Here is a 20,133-nt window from a genome sequence, read left to right on the forward strand (position 1 = left end):
TGAAATCAGTCCGCTCTAACATCTAATGCTTTACATAGAGAAAAATCAGTGCTAAGGGTTTATTTAACCTTGTGCCAGATACTGACACAATACTTGCATCCCTTTATTTTGTATATTTAACTGTTGGGACTTTAGGTATATTCTCTTGAAATTAAATTTAAGCTTTTAGGCGACGTGTGTTTTTCTTTATTATGAGATGAAGGTATTTATAAAACTGTAAGAAGTTTGTGGTCGGGAAGATTTTTTCAGCATCATTCCTCCAGTCTTCAGTGTCACATGATCTTCAGAAATCAGATTAATGTGATGATTTACTGCTCAAGAAACATTTCTGATTTAATATCAATTCAAAAGAACAGCATTTATTTCAAACAGAAGTCTTTTGTTACATCACTGTCACTTTTGATCAATTAAGTGCAACCTTGCTAAATAAAAGTAATGTTTTCTTTCCCAACAAAACACACTGACTCAGTGCTATACATGAACCAGTAATTGGAGATATTTCCACGTTTTCTTTACTCGTACAGAGGACTTTACATGACATGTGTGAAATGGTGTGTTGAATCGCTCTCTGAAAGCAGCATCTGATGAGCCTAATTATTAATAAAAGAAGGGCTTCTGTAGATCACTGTACGGAGAATATCTCTGGACACACTGATGATGCTCGAGCAGTGGGCTTCTACTCATGGCTTCATCGTTGCATGTTTTCATTGTGGAAGCAGACGTTAAAGGCTCATTTTGTAATGAATAATAACTGAGAAACAAAGCCGTCTCCTCCAGCGGGGTGTTGAGTGCTTGAATAATTCATCTAACGGCTCTTAATGAGTCCAGACCCTCAGCAGTTCATTCTGCTCCGCATGAGTGTGAGAGCTTTTCCAGAACCAGCCAGATCTGAACATGAGATCCACACACACAGGTCTGGGTTCTTCTCCAGATACTCTCTGTGCAGTTTGATTGTGTTATTTGTCTGAGAGAGACTTGGCAGTAATGGCTTCATTAGTGAAGCTGCAGCATCAGTGCGGCTCCTGGTTTCATTTGACCCCGTGACCTCTGCTCCTGCGTTTCCCAGCATGCTGTCAGCACTGAGCCATCGATGCATCATCACTTCGGCCTGCATGATTTCCTGTGACATCGTCTGTTTGAGTTCTCAGCACATGTGACCAGACTCGGCCAATCAGAGCGTCCGATGCGGTGATGCGAGAGATTTGGTCTTCAGCTGCAGATTATTTGACTGGAGCTGCTTGCTGCGTACTTCTTCATATCTGTATTTGTTTTTTGACTCCCTGAGCCTGCAGCATGTTTGATGTCAAATCCATAAGACTGAGATTAGTGTATTCATGTACCATAGTATTCACCTGCTTTTTTAGAGAATCGGCATATTAACAAGAACACAAACTTCAGTGCTGATGCTGAGCTCAATCAGAATCATGTTTAAACACATGCATACACTGAGAAATCTCTCAGACGCTGTTGAACGTGCTCTGAATGCACTGGCTGCTCTTGTGCTTCATGCTTGACTCAGTCCACACGTTCAGCCCCGTTCAGAAGGGTTTGTGTTTCTGCCATGATTCACAGAGCTTCTGTTATTTGACATGGCTGCCTGGTTTCTGAAATGAATCTCCCAGAAGGCATTTCTCCTGAGAATGAGTACAGTACAGGCTGGAGGATGGACAGACACTGCTCGAGTTGACACACATGGTGCAACTACTTTCTTTTTTAAAGCAAGTAGCAGATGTGTGTTTGAGACGCTGAGGACGTTCCCATGAAACCGGTGTTGTTTGATGAGAATAGCACGTGTCTAGAGTAAGACTCTTCATGAACGTGGATCCTCTGTCCTCCCACAGTCCTTTGCGGCTCGGCGAGCGTTTAGACACGGTTGTGTTGTGATGTTCAGTGTCCTTGTGTATAACAGTGCAACAGCAGAGCAGGACTAAATACACAACTCTCTTACTTGAGTGAAAGTACAGATACTGCTGCTCAAATAATACTCCATTACAAGTGAAAGTTGTAAGGACAGATTTTTACTTCAGTAAAAAAATGACTTTCTACTTCGAGGACCTTGATAGAAATGAAGTACAATATTTGTCTTTCAAATGTAGTACAGTTAAAATAATACTCAAGTACAGATACTCAAAAAGTGTACTTAAGTACAGTGCTCAAGTAAATGTACTTCATCACGGTGCACCTGAAATCCAACACGGACTGTGATGTAACGTGTGTGATATCTGAATATCTAATAGGTTTAGACAGAAGCCTGCATGATACTTAAGCTGTTTTCACATCTAGCTCATTTGAGCACTACAAGAACCAAAAAAAGGGTCATTTCAAGTGTACTGTATGTGAAAATGCTCTTAAAGCATTTAGATTAGGGTGGCCATATTTTAGTTTTCCAAAAAGAGGACAGTGGCTGGGGCGGGGCGGGGGGCTACATCGAGGTTACATCGACTAAGATCTTGCTGATATATGAACTGGAGCAATGGCTGTACATAAACTGTGTGAACAGTAAAGTATGCACTACACACAAGCTACAGCTACTATACCAAAGCATCTCCATGAATATACAGCAGCGGTGTGTATTTCCACTCATGTGATCCGATCCCAGTGAGATTTCATCTTGATGAGGAGGAGGAGGATGCTCTGAATCACCTTCACTCAGTGCTGACCGATGACTTCATGACGTGGCCCATTTAAGGACCAATCGGAAATCGCGCCGCGCTCCCTTTAAGAGCAGCTGCATTGCCTGGAGAGTAGATGCGCGCGCGTCATGTATCAGTCTCTGACCTGCTCACTTATGGACCATACAGCGATGCGATGCGCTGGACTCCTCCACACACCTCTGTCGATGGATCTGGAGTAAAAGCTCTGGCATCAGATGCAGTGACACATTTATCGGAGGTGAGATGAATCAGGGGGGCCCTTCGCTCTCATTCATTACGCGCCGCTTTACCTACATGTACGCGTTCGCATGGGTTTATCTGTGTTTAAGACCTTCGCGTGTGCGGTGACTGATGATTAAAGCATAATATGGGTCACAGTCGCTGGTTCAGTGATGGTCATCATCAGTGTTTTCTATCGATGCAAGCGCGCGCGCGCGTGTGTGTGTGTTATTGATTCAGGCCTCGTGCACCGGCTTTATTCACAGAGATTCACAGCATCATGTATCACCCACCCAATAACAGAGAAGCTGAAATAATCAAATGACGCACGCATGTGTGCACACACACATAAACCCCCAGCCAGGGGCGCTGCCAGTAATTTTGGGCCCCATGACAAAAAAAATCTAATTGGGCCCCCTCTGCGCAGCTGTTGTCACCAGGGACTCACGTCCCAAGGACCTAACTGTCCCATCAAAAGCTTCACATAACTCTAATCAAAGGCTTGCAACTGTCTTGTAGTTCAATTCTAGTACTAGCACAATATTTACTGCTGGTGATTTGTAAATGCAAGTCTGCATACAGTATGCAGTTCACTATTTGATGCAAGATTAAAAGCCAACATAAAAATGTCTTTAAAGCAACACTATGTAACATTTTTTACCTTAGAATAATGTTTCCAAAATCGTTTCAGTGGTTCATCAAGTTGTAACAGGGTGAAAGGCACTTATGCCTCCCTGGAATGATGCTAAGTCATAAACACAGTGGGAGCTAATTTATATGTAGTTTTCAAATTAAAATAATCATTAATTATTCACTCTTCAGACCAAATCAATTAAGCAATATGAGAAATTTGAATCAAGGAATACATTTGGAAAATCTTGAATAAATTATGACAATTTTCATTTTTGGGTGAACTATCCATTTAACAGAAGTGAAAAAGGAGCAACTTAAGAAACATCTGGACTGTTGTGTGTGTACAGTCGTGGCCAAAAGTTTTGAGAATTACATAAATATTGGAAATTGGAAAAGTTGCTGCTTAAGTTTTTATAATAGCAATTTGCATATACTCCAGCATGTTATGAAGAGGATCAGATGAATTGCATAGTCCTTCTTTGCCATGAAAATTATCTTAATCCCAAAAAAACCTTTCCACTGCATTTCATTGCTGTCATTAAAGGAGCTGCTGAGATCATTTCAGTAATCGTCTTGTTAACTCAGGTGAGAATGTTGACGAGCACAAGGCTGGAGATCATTATGTCAGGCTGATTGGGTTAGAATGGCAGACTTGACATGTTAAAAGGAGGGTGATGCTTGAAGTCATTGTTCTTCCATTGTTAACCATGGTGACCTGCAAAGAAACGCGTGCAGCCATCATTGCGTTGCATAAAAATGGCTTCACATGCAAGGATATTGTGGCTACTAAGATTGCACCTAAATCAACAATTTATAGGATCATCAAGAACTTCAAGGAAAGAGGTTCACTTCTTGTAAAGAAGGCTTCAGGGCGTCCAAGAAAGTCCTGCAAGCGCCAGGATCGTCTCCTAAAGAGGATACAGCTGCGGGATCGGAGTGCCAACAGTGCAGAGCTTGCTCAGGAATGGCAGCAGGCAGGTGTGAGCGCATCTGCACACACAGTGAGGACAAGACTTTTGGAAGATGGCCTGGTGTCAAGAAGGGCAGCAAAGAAGCCACTTCTCTCCAAAAAAAACATCAGGGACAGATTGATCTTCTGCAGAAAGTATAGTGAATGGACTGCTGAGGACTGGGGCAAAGTCATATTCTCCGATGAAGCCCCTTTCCGATTGTTTGGGGCATCTGGAAAAAGGCTTGTCCGGTGAAGAAAAGGTGAGTGCTACCATCAGTCCTGTGTCATGCCAACAGTAAAGCATCCTGACACCATTCATGTGTGGGGTTGCTTCTCATCCAAGGGAGTGGGCTCACTCTCAATTCTGCCCAAAAACACAGCCATGAATAAAGAATGGTACCAAAACACCCCCCAACAGCAACTTCTTCCAACAATCCAACAACAGTTTGGTGAAGAACAACGCATTTTCCAGCACGATGGAGCACTCGTGAACGAGTCAATCTTTTGTTCGTTATCTGGCTCGGCTCGGTGTTCATCTCTCTCTTCACAGCAGTTCAGTCAGTGTACTGTTTGAGTGAATGAATTACTCCGGGATATTGGTTTGTTTGAACTCAGAGGGAGTGTCAGCCACATTAAAAAAGTTAACCGCTTAAGTCATTTGTAGATTAATGCGTATTGGAGACGTGAAATCTAAAATATCTTAATCCGTGTTCTGAAGATAAACGGAGGTCTTACGGGTTTGGAACAACAAGAGGGTGAGTTATTAATGACATAATTTTGCAAATTGGGCGAACTAACCCTTTAAGGTTACTGTCCTGGTTAGGAACCCTTCGGTGGCAGGTCATCACTCTTCACCAAGCTCTACATCAGACCTGAGAATACAGTAACAGTGTTGATGAGTTCAGAATCAAGTGGAGATGTTAACCGTGGAGCTGGAAGAAGCTCGTTTTAATTAGTTAGATTTTTGTGAATATTTTGAAGAAGATAAACACCAGAGGCATTTTTCCGTGGCCTGTTTTGCTCATATTTTCCAAGGGTGCCAATATTTGTGGAGGCCACTGTATTGTACTAATCTAGTGTAACACTCTTGTCTTAATGTCACGTGTTCAGTGAAAGGCTCTGATTTGATTTATTCTCTTCAGACAGATGCTGGTCTGTGTGTCTCTGCACTCCGTGTCATTCTCTACATTAAAATAAGTCCTCTGTCCAGAGAGAAGAGACTGCTGTGTGTCTGTGTTGGAAAAGTGATTAATTGTGCAAAGTTAGTTTTATTTTATTTGACAGTAATCTCATTGTGCACTGTTCAGTCTGACTGTCAGTGTTTTAGGGTACTTGTGTCCTTCTCCTGACGGTGCTGTGGCAGAGCGCTTTGTGGTCTGCTTTGCTTAACGTGGTCAATCTTGCAGTAGTTTCAGTCTCCTGACGTCTTGTGTTCTGCTTCTCTTGTTTGTTTATGCCACAACATTTACAACATATATGTTGTGTAAGTGTTGCATATACCTCAAGTAGAAATGGGTGTTTTGTATATTGTTTAAAAAGACTTTTTTTCTTTAAAAATTTAAGATGACAAATTGTGTTTTTGATCAGTGCAGCTATGGCAGTCATATATTTAAATTTAATAAATCTTATGTTCATGTTATTATGCTTAGTCTTTGTTCATTTAATTAGTTAATGTAATGAAATGTGATTCTCTTGTTGTGGTGACTGATGGTCATTTTTAATGTTTATTGTAAATGTAATTTTGCATTTCAAAACCACAAATTGACTTTCATACAAATTCCCACCATGCATATATTAGAGATGAATGTGTGTGTTTATGCCTTTTTTCATAACTATCATGCTCACATTTGATTGCACAATAATGATGAACACACAAACATAATCTATTCTAAATAAATTCGGACATCTGCTGTAGTGTTTGTTATAGTGCTCAACTAGTAGGTGGCGATGTTCCCAGACTGCTATGATGCCTTCAGAGCAGGATTTCATTGCAGTGCACCAAACTATTGCCATTTTTCTAAAACAGTCTCTATTGAAAATCAAAATCTTTTATGAAATTTGGGCTGAATATCAGCAGAGCGAAGGTTTGTTAAGATTTGAGAAATTGTGTACGATGGGAGTTGAAAAAAAAAACTTATGTAAAAGAGTAGTATGGAAATTAAGCAAAGCCTTCTCAATTGTAAGTTTTGGGCAACATACAATCAGTATGAGGAAATGGGGAATACTAATTTGCAAACTTGCAATTTGTTTGGGCTGCCTAATACTTGATGGGGCTGATTTTCTCAGAAGCAACCACCCCACTCAACCCCACCAAGTTGTGTTTTTTGGAAGTTGCTTTCCAAATCGACTGACTTGGCTGAGACATTTGTGAGGCAATGCCAGTCTGAATGACACTTTGGCCACATTTACACTGCAGTTCTTGATGGCTAATTTGGATTTGTTTTTGACTATATACAATTATTCTGACAACAAGGGTATATTTTATATTTATTAAAATATAAAAAATTTATATTTTCTCTCAAAAGTGACCCATATTCAAAATCTGCATTTACACTTTAAACTTAACAACCAAGAGCAGACATACGGACAGTTTGCCAGGTCTGTGAAACAAAACTAGCCTAACTAATAACTAATTGTTATTTAAAACTATCCTATTAACTATTACTATTTAAAAAATTTCCCCACTGGCAAGTGTCCCCCTCCATCGAAAAGTGGGGGGGGGGGGGTTTGCTTTAATATGTGGACTGAAAAACAACCTGCGGCAACAGTGTAAAAGTAACCCAATTCTGTAGGAAAACCGCGGAATTGGCAACACTGTATTCGCAAAAGTGTCCACATGAGTTGACATGATTCATCACATCGACAGGGAAATATCCAACAGAAAAACCCATATCGAAGTCATATTTTATTTATTTCCAAACATGGAAATAAATGCATGAGGCCTGAAACCGTTCTTAGAATATCGGAATCCACACACTTTTTTCTTGCTTCCATGTTCATGGGTCATATCCAGTCTGTGCCACATGGGATGAATAAAAAGGGTCAATTGATCCATTTTGCTTCAACCTTTAGATTTTGCTTACTGACCTGTCTCTCTCTCTCTCTCTGTGTGTGTGTGTCAGTGGTTTGCCAGGGCATTGGCATGGCCTAGTAATGAATGGTGACGGGGCTCCCAGCAGCCCGGAGCACTCCTCCTGCACGCTGCCTGACTGGAAGGAGTTCTGTGAGCTTCACGCTCGAGCTTCTGCTGCTGATTTTGCTTACAAGTTCCGGCGATTCATCAGCGAGAACCCATGCTACGACTCACCTGGTGCTGATGCCAATTTCTCGCAACACTTTGCTCAACACTTCCTGACCTGCTTCTCCACCACCCTCGACCAAGTTCAAGGTCCCGGGTCTCCGGGAGACTCCTCCGCTCTGAAGTACAGCATCGTGCCCTTTGTGGGCATACAGAGCTGCACGCTGCCCCTCAGCCACGACCTCTACCATCGGCGGAAAGACGTGGGGGCCTCGAGCGAATCACTGGATAGCATGGACAGTGGAGGGGGCGGAGCCAGTGGACAGGAACAGCAGACCCCCACCCATAAAATGTCAACTGTGAGCCAATCCAGGAGTTCGGAGGATGTGTCATTGGGACGACGTAAGGCTCGTTTCAAGAAGGGCTTTTCTCTCCGAAACATGAGTCTGAGCGTGGTGGACGGGGTGAAGGAGATCTGGCACCGCAGGGCCTCTCCAGAACCAGACCCCTTGGGGAGCTCCAGGAGGACCAATGGACCCGAGTCCATGGGGTCCGAACACTGGAGCCAGAAGCTGCGGCTGCCGCGGGGCTCTCAGGGCCATAAAGTGGAGCTGTTGGAGATCCAGAGGGAGGGTGCGCTCAAATACATGGTGGCTGATGACAATAACTGTATGGGTGCAGCGCAGTGGCAGAAATGCAGGCTGCTGTTGAGGAAGACCGCCGCGCAAGTGGATGCAGGAGAGAAGTTCCAGCTGGAGTTCTACGTTCCACCAAAGGTAGAACCGCACTCTGATAAAACTCTTATTAGTATGACAGTTTGTGGGTTAGGGGAAGAAAAACTGATTATTCTTAAACCATAGAGCCCTTCAGCCCTGCTCCTGGAGTCCCACTGTCCAATAGAGTTAGGCTCCAACCCTTATCAAGCACACCTGAACCAGCTAATCAAGGTGTTCAGGATGACTTGAAAAGGTTGGAGCTAAACTTAGGCCTGGGACACACCAGACGATTTTCAAATCTTAATCCATCTTTAAACTAGACCACAGATATTATGACCGTTTTAACCAATTTTAAACATTTTAATCCTCTTAATGCACACACTAGATGATTCGACCAGACCACAACGCCACACACTTGTTGATTTTTGGAATGATTTCACAGTGACACGTGTTCTCTCAAATTCTTGCAAGATCAAACGTGACTTAAAGGGGTAATCGGATGCCCATGTTCCACAAGTTGATATGATTCTATAGGGTCTTAACGAAAAGTCTGTAACATATTTTGGTTAAAATTTCTCAATGGTAGTGTTAAAAACTCTTGTTTTACCCTGTCAAAAACCGCTCTTTTCAGAGCAGGTATGTTGGAGCTAAAGTCTGCAGGATGGTAGCTCTCCAGGAGCAAGTTTGAAGACGGCTGGTTTGGATGAAGCTGTTTATAACAGGTGAAAAAGAACAGAGGTGGGCAATGACCTAGAGTACAGTGGTTCCCAATCCTGGTCCTGGAGAACCCCAAACACTGAAATAAGAGAGCCATCCAAAATGTGCAGTGTGGGGGTTCTCCAGGACCAAAATTGGGAACCACTGGCTTAGTAAAAGTAACATGCTAAGAACAAAAAAAATAAAGTAAAATAAATATATAAATTAAAATTGAATAGCAAATATTAGTGAGAGTCTAAGTGTGCAGAGGTGGCAGTTATAGTGTTCCTGTGGTGGATGAAGAGCTGCTGGTTGATAAGTACCGTATTTTCAGGACTATAAGTCGCACTTTTTTTTATAGTTTGGCTGGTCCTGCGACTTATAGTCAGGTGTGACTTATTTATTAAAAAATTAATTTGACATGAACCAAGAGATATGAACCAAGAGAAAACATTACCGTCTCCAGCCGTGAGAGGGCGCTCTATGTTGCTCAGTGCTCCTGTAGTCTACACTGAAGACATAGAGCGCCCTCTCGCGGATGTAGACGGTAATGTTTTCTTTTGGTTCTTGGTTCTAAATAAATGTGACTTATAGTCCAGTGCGACTTATATATGTTTTTTTCCTCATCATGGCGTATTTTTGGACTGATGCGACTTATACTCAGGTGCGACTTATAGTCCGAAAAATACCGTAGTCTGATGGCTTGAAAATAAAAGCTGTTTGCCAGTCTAGTTGTCTGTGTTTGGATGCAACGGTACGGTAATGACACAGCCAGGTGGAGTGTGTGTCTTACTCAAACAGCGTGCTCGGTAAAAAAAGCTGTAAAGCCAGTGATGAGCTCAGCTGTTTTCACTACTTCCTGAAGAGCTTTGCATCTGGAATAAGAGTTTCTAGCCTATCACATATAGCAATTCAGCCTGTGATGCAGTGGTTCTTCTCTAGTGCTCAAAACTTGTTCACTTTCTGCATTCAAGTTGATGATAGATGCGAGAACCATCAAGGTTTGTGCATGTGGTTTCTTCTCCTTTATGAATGCTGCTCACAAACGTTCTCACGTGTTTGACAGATAAGAGAGGACAAGATTTTGACTTAAACTATGGTTTGTTTGTCACGTAAAGCAATCATATTAATTCAGAAGGCTCTGAATAATGCACAAGAATCATATGAACTACTTTAATGGTTCTTTTATCTTCTTTTTGGAGCTTGACCATCACACTAGTTAAAAGTTAAAAGACATTTTTTTGTTTAACCTCTTAGCATTCCTGTAAAAATAGCATTAAACGCCTAAAAAGTAAATTGCATGATGTTCTTGAACCCTTTGGAGTATATGCATGGTTTTGGTCTGTTTTGAAAGGTGACATGTTGAGGTTTGTTCTGGTATTTCCCATTAGGGATGGGAAATACCACTTACTTTGTTTCCGATATGATACCGATGCTTTTAAAGGCCAGTATCATTGATACCGATACGATATCTCGGAACTAAACTTTTAAATTATGGGTTATGATAACCACTTGATTTTGTTTAAAACACATCTTAACATTCAATACGGCTTAACTTATTAGTTGTTGTTTTTTTTGTTTACACATGGTTCAAATGTGATTTTTGTTTACACATGATTCAAATCTACAAATACTAGAATTGAACTATGGTCACTTTAGTAAAACCACGGTTCATTTTCATAAGGGACTGACACTGGAAGGCTGATGCATGTATAAAATGCAACCTTTTTACTTTGACAGTGTATGATTTCTGTTAACATTACAGAATAGAACATGATCAGTATTATCTTAACATTCAATTTATGTAATTGCAAAATTAACCATGTAGGCTACAATTTAAATTTCTTTATTGTGAAATAACTCAAACATATGTTGTTGTTTTTTTCTTTCTTTCCTCTGATAAGCATTGTTTAGGGCTATTTTTACATGTTGAAAAAAAAATAGATTTTGGGAAGCTGATCTCAGAGCAATTTTAGCATCGCACACAAACACTGAGAACCACTGGTTTTAGGTTTAGGTTTAGGGATTGGTTTGTTTTTAGTCTACTTCTCATGTAGCCAGACCTCTGACTAAAAGACAAGGCTGAGATCTCCACTTTCCCATGAAGAAGCCGTCTGATTGGACAGCCATATTTGTTTGGTGTGTGTTTAAGTCTGGAATTTCCTGATATGCAGCAGTTTTTCCTTAAAAGAGCTGATGGACCGATAAACTGATAAAAAATAAAAATAAAACCTTCTGTGGTCTCTCTGCCAGAAGTGTTGTTAGTGAAACTGCTTTTCCAGTTTTGTGTGAAGCTTGCATGAGGAGGTCAGCGAACAGGACTGCAAAATGCGATATTTGCCAGTCTACTTTTCATTATTTTGTTTGTTCATCATTTGTCTTCTGGTGTTTGATTCCACTTGAGGACAAACGTTGTGGTTCATGAATAATTATTTGAGTAGATTGAGTTAGTCTAGTGTAGCTTCACACATGAGGTGATTTCACTAGGAACAGATGAACCGGACATATGTTCGTAGCAATGTTTTCCTCATTAAAAATGAGTCAGATCCGGCCTCTTAAAATCCTGTTCCGCATTTTGGTTTAGCTTGAGAAAGGTTTAGAGAGATTTTGGGAAGCCGATCTCAGAGCAATTTTAGTCCCTCAAGACAGTACTAATGACTTCCTTTTCCGGAACAAACTAAAGACAGGGTAAAAATATCCATGCTAACAACAACATAAACATCCGAGCTAAGCTCCTGTCTGTCTTCATGTGTCCTCACAGCGCTCCGAAACGAATAAAGCACATTATAATGACCGTAAGTGAGATCCCCTGAACAAAAATGCAGGCGAAAGCACATGAGAGACTTCAGCTTCAGTCATCAGTTTCACTCTGATGTTTTCAGAGCAACATCCCCTTTCCTTTTAAACAAGACTATAGACTGAGTTATGGTCCAGTTTACATACATACTGTGTTCTGTTGATCATGTGCATCTGTTTTTATGCCTTGCAATAATATTTATTATGTAAATTGTGCTGATTTCAGGTAGGAGCCTGATAAAAATGTAAAAAAAGAAATCTCCGAAGAATCTCAGACTAAATTTTCTTCTTCATATGTACAGTACAGACCAAAAGTTTGGAAACATTACTATTTTTAATGTTTTTGAAAGAAGTTTCTTCTGCTCATCAAGCCTGCATTTATTTGATCAAAAATACAGAAATAAAATGTAATATTGTGATATATTATTACAATTTAAAATAATTGTTTTTACATTTATTATACTTTAAATTATCATTTATTTCTGTGATGCAAAGCTGAATTTTTAGTATCATTATCACATGATCCTTTAGAAATCATGCTAATATGATGATTCATTATCAAAGTTGGAAACAGTTCTGCTGCTTAATATTTGAACATGTGATACTTTAAGATACTTTGATGAATAAAAAGTAAAAAAAAAAAAAAAGAAGCTATGTTTTTAAAATATAAATATTTAGTAATAACAATATACACTACTGGTCAGTAATTTGGGGTCAGTAATTTTTTTTTCTTTCTTTTTTTAAAAAATAAAATCAATACTTTTATTCAGCAAGGATGTGTTAAATTGATAAAAGGTGATAGTAAAGAAAATATATTATTAGAATATATATTATTAGAATTTATTTTATTTTGAATAAATGCAGTTCTTTTGAACCTTTTATTGATCAGATATATGAGACAGCAGAACTGTTTCCAACACTCATAATAAATCAGAATATTAGAATGATTTCTAAATGATCATGTGATCGACTGATGTTACATGTGACACTGAAGGCTGGAGTAATGATGCTGAAAATTCAGCTTTGCATCACTGGAAGAAATTATTTTAAAGTATATTCAAATAGAAAACTATTATTTTAAGTTGTAATAATATTTCACAATATTACAGTTTTTTCTGTATTTTTGATCAAATAAATGCAGGCTTGATGAGCAGAAGAAACGTCTTTCAAAAACATTAAAAATAGTAATGTTTCCAAACTTTTGGTCTGTACTGTATGTATGTATGTATAAGCCTCTTCAGACAGCATGACAGTAGCACATTGTGTTCTCTTTTGCAAACAAAAGCACACAAATTTATGCCAAAATGCCCATTTTTGCCAAGTAAGCAGTCTTACATTAGTTAAGAAGTCCTATATGAGTTGTGAGAAAATCGGATGTGTGTCAGGTTTTAAAGAGACCGCGCTGCTTTTGAAGTCAAACCTGCTGCAGTCTGTTATTGATGGAAATCAGTGAGAAAAAATCTCTTACTGCTCGATTCACTTTTGTTGCTTGAAACAAGCTATGAGATATTAAATTTAGTCAATTTATTCAATTGCATTATTATAACTCCATTATATTTCTCAAAGCCTATTAAATGTTTAAAATAATGTCTTTGAGTTAGACTGTAATGTTGAATGGCCAATATTGCATTTACTAGAGACATTAGCAGTATTGGTATCATCATTAATAAGTAAAAAGATGCCATTAAACACATAATTCAAATATATAATCGTTGTCGTTTCTTCAGTCATTTAGAGATTCAGTGTGAAACTATAACAGTGTAGTATGCAATTAATTGCGATTTTAAATACAGAAAATTGTTTTAATTAAATGATTAATCGATTATCAGCACACACACATATATATATATATATATATACACACACACACAATATTTGCATGCTAATCGTTCTGTATTCTGTCAGTTTTATTTTCACTTATTATACAATTAACAAAAGCAAAAAAGACCTTTAACACTGGCTTGTGCTATTTTTTTTCACATGTACTGTGTTAAGCTAACTGAGACTTGTTATAGCACTTGTCTATCGTTGCTCTTTTGTTGATTTTGGTTAGCTTCCATTGGCTTTGGATACAAGCGTCTGCTAAATGAATGAATGTAAATGTAAATACACAGTCCTTATTGTTGAGCGCTGCAGAGCCGTGCATGATGCATACGTGAATGGCATTGACTTGTGTTTGTAGTCATCTAAACCCAAAGTGAGCATCCCTCTGTCTGCGATCGTGGAGGTGAGGACCACCATGCCTCTAGAGATGCCTGACAAAGACAACACATTCGTGCTCAAGGTACAGATATGTATGCTCACACATCTAACTGTTCTCATGTTAGCGAGTGGATGTAGATCAGAGCTGTCTGTTCAGACTGGTGTTGTGTGGACCATCGCAGGTGGAGAATGGTGCTGAATACATCCTGGAGACCATCGACTCTCTGCAGAAGAACTCGTGGGTGGCAGACATCCAGGACTGCATTGACCCCGGGTGAGACTCGTCTGCTGGGAGCCGGGGTTATTAGTGTCCTGAAACACGTTCACAGCATCATCACGGGACACGGTCTCAGACTAAACCATGACTGACACTGAAGCTAAGCCACTAGTGTCTAAACACTGCTCAGAACTGCATGGAAATGAGATTGCATTATCCCTTAGCTTACTGCTAGTTAGTCAAACTAGCGTTTAAGACACAATCTCAACATAATGTCCTTGATGCCAAGTCAAATCAGAGATGTTTCAGAACAGCTTTACAGAAAGTCATACTGTCTTTGTCTTGTTTAAACATTCTTAAATCAATATACACGTACTTGAGAAGCAAAATAACAAGACATTAGGTCTTGTTTTCTGAAAAAATAAATCAAAATCACACCCTTTTTTTTCTGAAAATGAGAAAAAATATCTGCCAATGGGGCAAGAAAAAAAATCCTGCTTTATTACCCTGTTGACAGATGCTTTATTTCTTGTTTTAAGCAAAAAGAAAACAAGAATTAATATCTCAAGTCATTTGGTTTCTGTATCTTGATTCAAGAATGAAAACGAGACAAAACCCCGAGAAAATCACTTTCACTGTAGTGTTTTAGTGCTGATATGATGATTTAGATCTCGCTATATTAAACTAGAGTGTTTTCTAGCACATACATGAGCGCAGCATTTTAAAGCTATTCATAGATTAAGATATTAGTAGGTATTGCTCAAAGTGATTCTCTGTGATTAGGAATGAATGTATGTTTGTAAAGTCTGATGCTCGAGAGTAATGAGTAATAAAGCCACAGAAGCTCAGCTCGGTGTTCCAGGACATCAGACACACGCTTCACGCTGGAGATGGTGAAGTGTGTGGTGTGTGTGTGTGTGTGTTTCAGGGACAGCGGGGATGACATCGAGCTGGCGTCGTGTGCTCACAGCCAGCCGCACAGAGACGTCTCGCTCTCGCTGGTGTCCTCCTGCAGCTGTGAGCTTCTGTGTGACGGTACGAAGCTGCTCAGATGCATGCAGCCTTCTGTGTGTGATGTGTTTCTCCTAATGCTGTGGATGTGCTGCTCAGGGTCCCATCGGGGGTCCGAGCGGCTGTGCTCTGTGGCTGCTGATCAGTCGACCGTCACCCAGCACCCCTCACACGTCCCGCTGGAGCACTTCCTGCGGTCACCAGAGCCCCAGGACACCAACACATCATCAGGTACATCAGGGTGCACTGACTCCAGAGCAGAACTCAACTCCATTAATGTGTGTGAAAGAGCAAAGACTTCAGTGTTTACTGCATCAGAAGGAACCCCAAAGAAAACACAGGAGCTACTAGTGTTAGAGAGCAGCATTCGGATTGATATGTTTCTCTCCTGTCAGATTAGATGCACTGAATTGTTGTTTTGGTAAGTGTTAATATTCATAAGATATAATATTTGTTTATTCATTATTATTTCCTATCTCCAGAATTACAGATATTTCATAGTTCCTAGTTTATGACCAGCATGTTGAGGAGAGCTGGTTTTTTCCACTTTGTTTTCAGTCTAAAAACATGTTGGGCCAGATGTGGTTCCTGACGCTGGAAACACACACACACACACACACACACACACACCCTGCTCCTGTCGTTTAGGAAGCCCAGGTGAGACTCCAGGGGAAGCGGAAGGAGACGCCAGTTTGGCAGGTTACCCATGGTTCCACGGGACGCTGTCTCGGGTGCGGGCGGCCCAGCTGGTCCTCGCCGGCGGGACACAGAGTCACGGTCTGTTTGTGATCCGTCAGAGCGAGACGCGTCCTGGAGAATACGTCCTCACCTTCAACTTCCAGGGCAAAGCCAAGGTGAGCCGCGCTCCCTCGTCGTCCAGCTGCAGGAGACATGCTGCTCTTCAGTACTGTCCTGTCCCAAACTCACATAGATGCAGTATACTGGAGAATATAATGCAGAATATATTCATACATTTACACAGATGGGAAAATAGTGCTTGTATTCAGTATTCTGCTAAATATGCTTGGAGTATGCATATGTGTGCTGATGGTAAGGATATAATTCAAATTTTCTAGGATTTTGGACAATTCTTGTTAAAGTGATGTCTAACTTAATAGATTGAGTGCTAGATACACACACACACACACACACACACACACACACACACACACATATATATCTGACCCTGGAGCACAAAAGCAGTCTGAAGTCTCTGGGGTATATTTGTAGAAATAGACAAAAAAAACATTGTGTGGGTCAAAATGATAGATTTTTCTTTTATGCCAAAAATCATGAGGATATTAAGTAAAGATCATGTTCCATGAAGATATTTAGTAAATCTCCTACTGTAAATATATAAAAACTTAATGTTTTATTAGTAATATGCATTGCTAAGAACCTCATTTGAACAACTTTAGAAATTATTTTCTCAATATTCAGATTTGTTTGCTCCCTCAGATTCCAGATTTTCAGATAGTTGCATCTCAGACAAATATTGTCCTCCGAACAAACCACACATCAATGGAAATTATGTATAAATCTCAATTTGGAAAAATGTACCCTTATGACGTGTTTTGTGGTCCAGGGTCACATATGTAAATATGTGTATGTATTTATATGCGTGTTTGTGTACTGTATATGTTTCTCCTCACACTGCAAAACAATATTTTTCCGTACTTCGCATTGTTGTCTTGTTTCAGATTACAAATATCTTATATTTCAGATTTTTTTTTTTTTTCAGTTTGATAGTTTTTGCTCAAAACAAGAAAAGATATCTGCCCATGGAGTGAGAAACTATTTTAATTTAAGGGGAAACAAGATTATTTTTCACGGCCCATTGGCAGATATTTTTTTCTTGTTTTAAGCAAAAACTAAAAATAAAACTTTTTTTTTTGTAAATGCGTCTTGATTCAAGAATGTTTATATATTTATAATATGAAACAAGACTAAAATACTTAACAAGAAAATCTCTTTTTCCAGTGGCATAATTGTTTATAAGTATGATATAAATATGAACATATACAGCCTATATTAGTCCAGATATATGTATTATTTGATATGAGAATGAGAATGAGAAGGCAGTCAGAGGAAGAGCAGGATGATGATGTGTTGTGTGTTCGGCAGCACCTGCGGTTGTCTGTGAACGACAGCGGTCAGTGTCACGTCCATCACCTGTGGTTCCAGACGGTCACAGACATGTTACGACACTTTCACGAGCATCCCATCCCACTCGAGTCCAGCGGCTCCACCGACATCACGCTACGCTCTTACGTTCAAGTCCAGCGCTCGGCCTCAGGTACACACACACACACACACACACACACGTGAGGACTCCAGGCTCAGTGAAACGTAACTCTCGTGAGAGCACATTATCGTCTGATTATCTCGCTGAGCACCAAGGACTGTTGCTCAAGCTGAACACGAGTGTTACAAAGTGACATTGTTACACTATCTGCATGGAGTCTGGTCCACATTGCAGCTTATTCTGCTCAAAGAACGGCCATTTAGACAAGAAGCCTGGCATAAAGTGACTTTTTAGAGTTAGATGCATTTAAACTAGAAGTCATCTCTAAGAGAAAAGGTTTGGAGTTAACAGTTCAGCTCTCCTATCTAGATTACTTGGTTCTGAATCAAGCTCAGAGTTCATGAACTAATTCTGGAAATTAAGGCCTGAAAAGGTTTTAAATAGGAGCAGAAAGTCTTAAACCCATGCAGTCATGGGGCTAAATGTTGCATGAGGCTCGTCGTCAGTATTGTTTCCCATTACACATATTCAAACATCCTAAAATAAAGACTCTTTTACTTGAGATGCAAACTGAACATGAAGTCTTGTTTTCTGAGAAACTGAACAAAATGTCAGAAAAACAACAGAAAAGTGTATGCTTCAAGAAGAATGAACATCTGTCAGTGGAGGAATGAAAATGTTAATTCCAGTTGAATTAAGTTGATTTTAAGCTCAATTTCTGAACCCGGTGGCACAGAGTTGCTCTTGTTTTAATCAGAAACTCTCCATTTTCTCAGAAAACAAGACTTCTCAAATGAAGGCATGTTGCTTCTCAAGTAAAAGCATCTTGAGTAAAGATATCTTTAGGCTTTTGCACTTTTTTTTACAGTGAGATCAGATGGTACAGTAAAAGTTACTTCCTTATTCTTGTGTTTATTTACTTTTGCTAATACAAGACATTTACATTTAGAGACCATATTCACGTATCATTCAATTTAATTTATTGCTTAAATATCCTTTATCTGGTCTTAAATAGTCTTAATTTTAAAACCGTTAGAAGTGTCATTGACTAATTTCCCAATAGAATAAAGCTTGATGTTTTGAGAGCGCTTCATTTCTGTGTTCCTTATACTATACATATTACCATAATAGCAGTCCTAGATGAAAACCACCTCGTGGCCAGAGTCCAGAGAATCACTTGACTATTTTGTCTAATGTAGTTAGTTGTGCTTTTGGTGGATGTGATTGTGGAGTGCATGAGTGAGATGTGTTCCTCAGGTGTGTGTGTGTGTGTGTGTGTGTGAGTCTCTGTCTGGAGCGTGATTTGACCTGTGTGTGTTCCTCAGGTGTGTGTGTGTGTGTGTGTGTGTGTGCGAGTCTCTGTCTGGAGCGTGATTTGACCTGTGTGTGTTCCTCAGGTGTGTGTGTGTGTGTGTGTGTGTGTGTGTGTGTGTGTGTGTGTGAGTCTCTGTCTGGAGCGTGATTTGACCTGTGTGTGTTCCTCAGGTGTGTGTGTGTGTGTGTGTGTGTGTGAGTCTCTGTCTGGAGCGTGATTTGACCTGTGTGTGTTCCTCAGGTGTGTGTGTGTGTGTGTGTGTGTGTGCGAGTCTCTGTCTGGAGCGTGATTTGACCTGTGTGTGTTCCTCAGGTGTGTGTGTGTGTGTGTGTGTGTGTGAGTCTCTGTCTGAAGCGTGATTTGACCTGTGTGTGCACAGGTGTGGCATCTCCTCCTCCCGTCCCAGCTGCCCCGCGGGACGCCTCTGTCTGTTGGGCCGAGCCGACCCAGGTGAGCCATCAGCTGTCGGACGCGGTGCTGTTGTCGAGCTCGTCCTCGTCTCCGATGGCTCAGCCGGCCGCAGGAGCGCTGATGGGCCGCAGCAGCAGCGCAGAGAGACTGCTGGAGCCCGGGGCCGGGGCCGGGGCCGAGGACTACCACGACAGCGAGGGCACGCGTCGGACTCGAGCCGTGGAGAACCAGTACTCTTTCTACTGATGTCCTGAGGATCTGCTCCAGTCAAACCTCTAACTAGCTGCAGAGCTGTCCCTTGTGCTGTCTCTGCTTTGGTTTACCCCTCTTTCTTACTCATAGATGTTTCTGAATGAGTCTCTTCTGCTCACCAAGGCTGCGTTTAGTTCATCAAACACACACTAATATTGTGAAATATTATTCTAATGTTAATCAGCTGTTTTCTGTGTGAATCTGTGTTAAAGTGTAATGTATTTCTGTGATGCTCTGTTGTATTTTCAGCATCATTCCTCCAGTCTTCAGTGTCACATGATCTTCAGAAATCAGAAGAATATGAGGATTTACTGCTCAAATCAGTGTTGAACACATTTGTGCTGCACAATATTTTTATGGAAACTTTGATACATTTTAAAAAAAATTAGGATACACAGATGAATATAAAAAGCTCAAAAGAACAGCATTTATTTGAAATAGAAATTTTTTGTGACATTATAAATATATTTACTGTCACTTTTGATCAATTTAATGCATCCTTGATGAACACAAGTATTAATTCATTTTCTTTTCTTTTTCGTTCTTTTTTTTTTTTTAGATTACCCCAATCTTCTG

General features: G+C 40.2%; 1 protein-coding gene across 1 annotated transcript; it reads left to right on the forward strand.

The window, feature by feature from the left end:
* The first annotated feature begins 2,559 nt into the window (after positions 1-2,559).
* LOC132123411 (SH2B adapter protein 2-like) lies at positions 2,560-20,133 on the forward strand. Its single transcript, XM_059533997.1, has 9 exons — positions 2,560-2,892; positions 7,581-8,472; positions 14,087-14,188; positions 14,289-14,380; positions 15,252-15,358; positions 15,434-15,565; positions 15,983-16,188; positions 17,459-17,630; positions 19,274-20,133. The coding sequence occupies exons 2-9, from the start codon at positions 7,612-7,614 to the stop codon at positions 19,549-19,551; spliced, it is 1,950 nt and encodes a 649-aa protein (XP_059389980.1). The 5' UTR covers positions 2,560-2,892; positions 7,581-7,611; the 3' UTR covers positions 19,552-20,133.

Source organism: Carassius carassius, chromosome 41, assembly GCF_963082965.1.
Source record: "Carassius carassius chromosome 41, fCarCar2.1, whole genome shotgun sequence".
Classification (NCBI taxonomy): Eukaryota; Metazoa; Chordata; class Actinopteri; order Cypriniformes; family Cyprinidae; genus Carassius; species Carassius carassius.

What these genes read in the sequence shown, in the direction of transcription:
- LOC132123411 (XM_059533997.1), top strand. Translation starts at nt 7,612, where the DNA reads ATGAATGGTGACGGGGCTCCCAGCAGCCCGGAGCACTCCTCCTGCACG. An exon ending in GGACACCAACACATCATCAG is followed by an intron (nt 15,566 to 15,982) that starts GTACATCAGGGT and finishes CCTGTCGTTTAG; the next exon opens with GAAGCCCAGGTGAGACTCCA. An exon ending in ACTTCCAGGGCAAAGCCAAG is followed by an intron (nt 16,189 to 17,458) that starts GTGAGCCGCGCT and finishes TGTGTTCGGCAG; the next exon opens with CACCTGCGGTTGTCTGTGAA.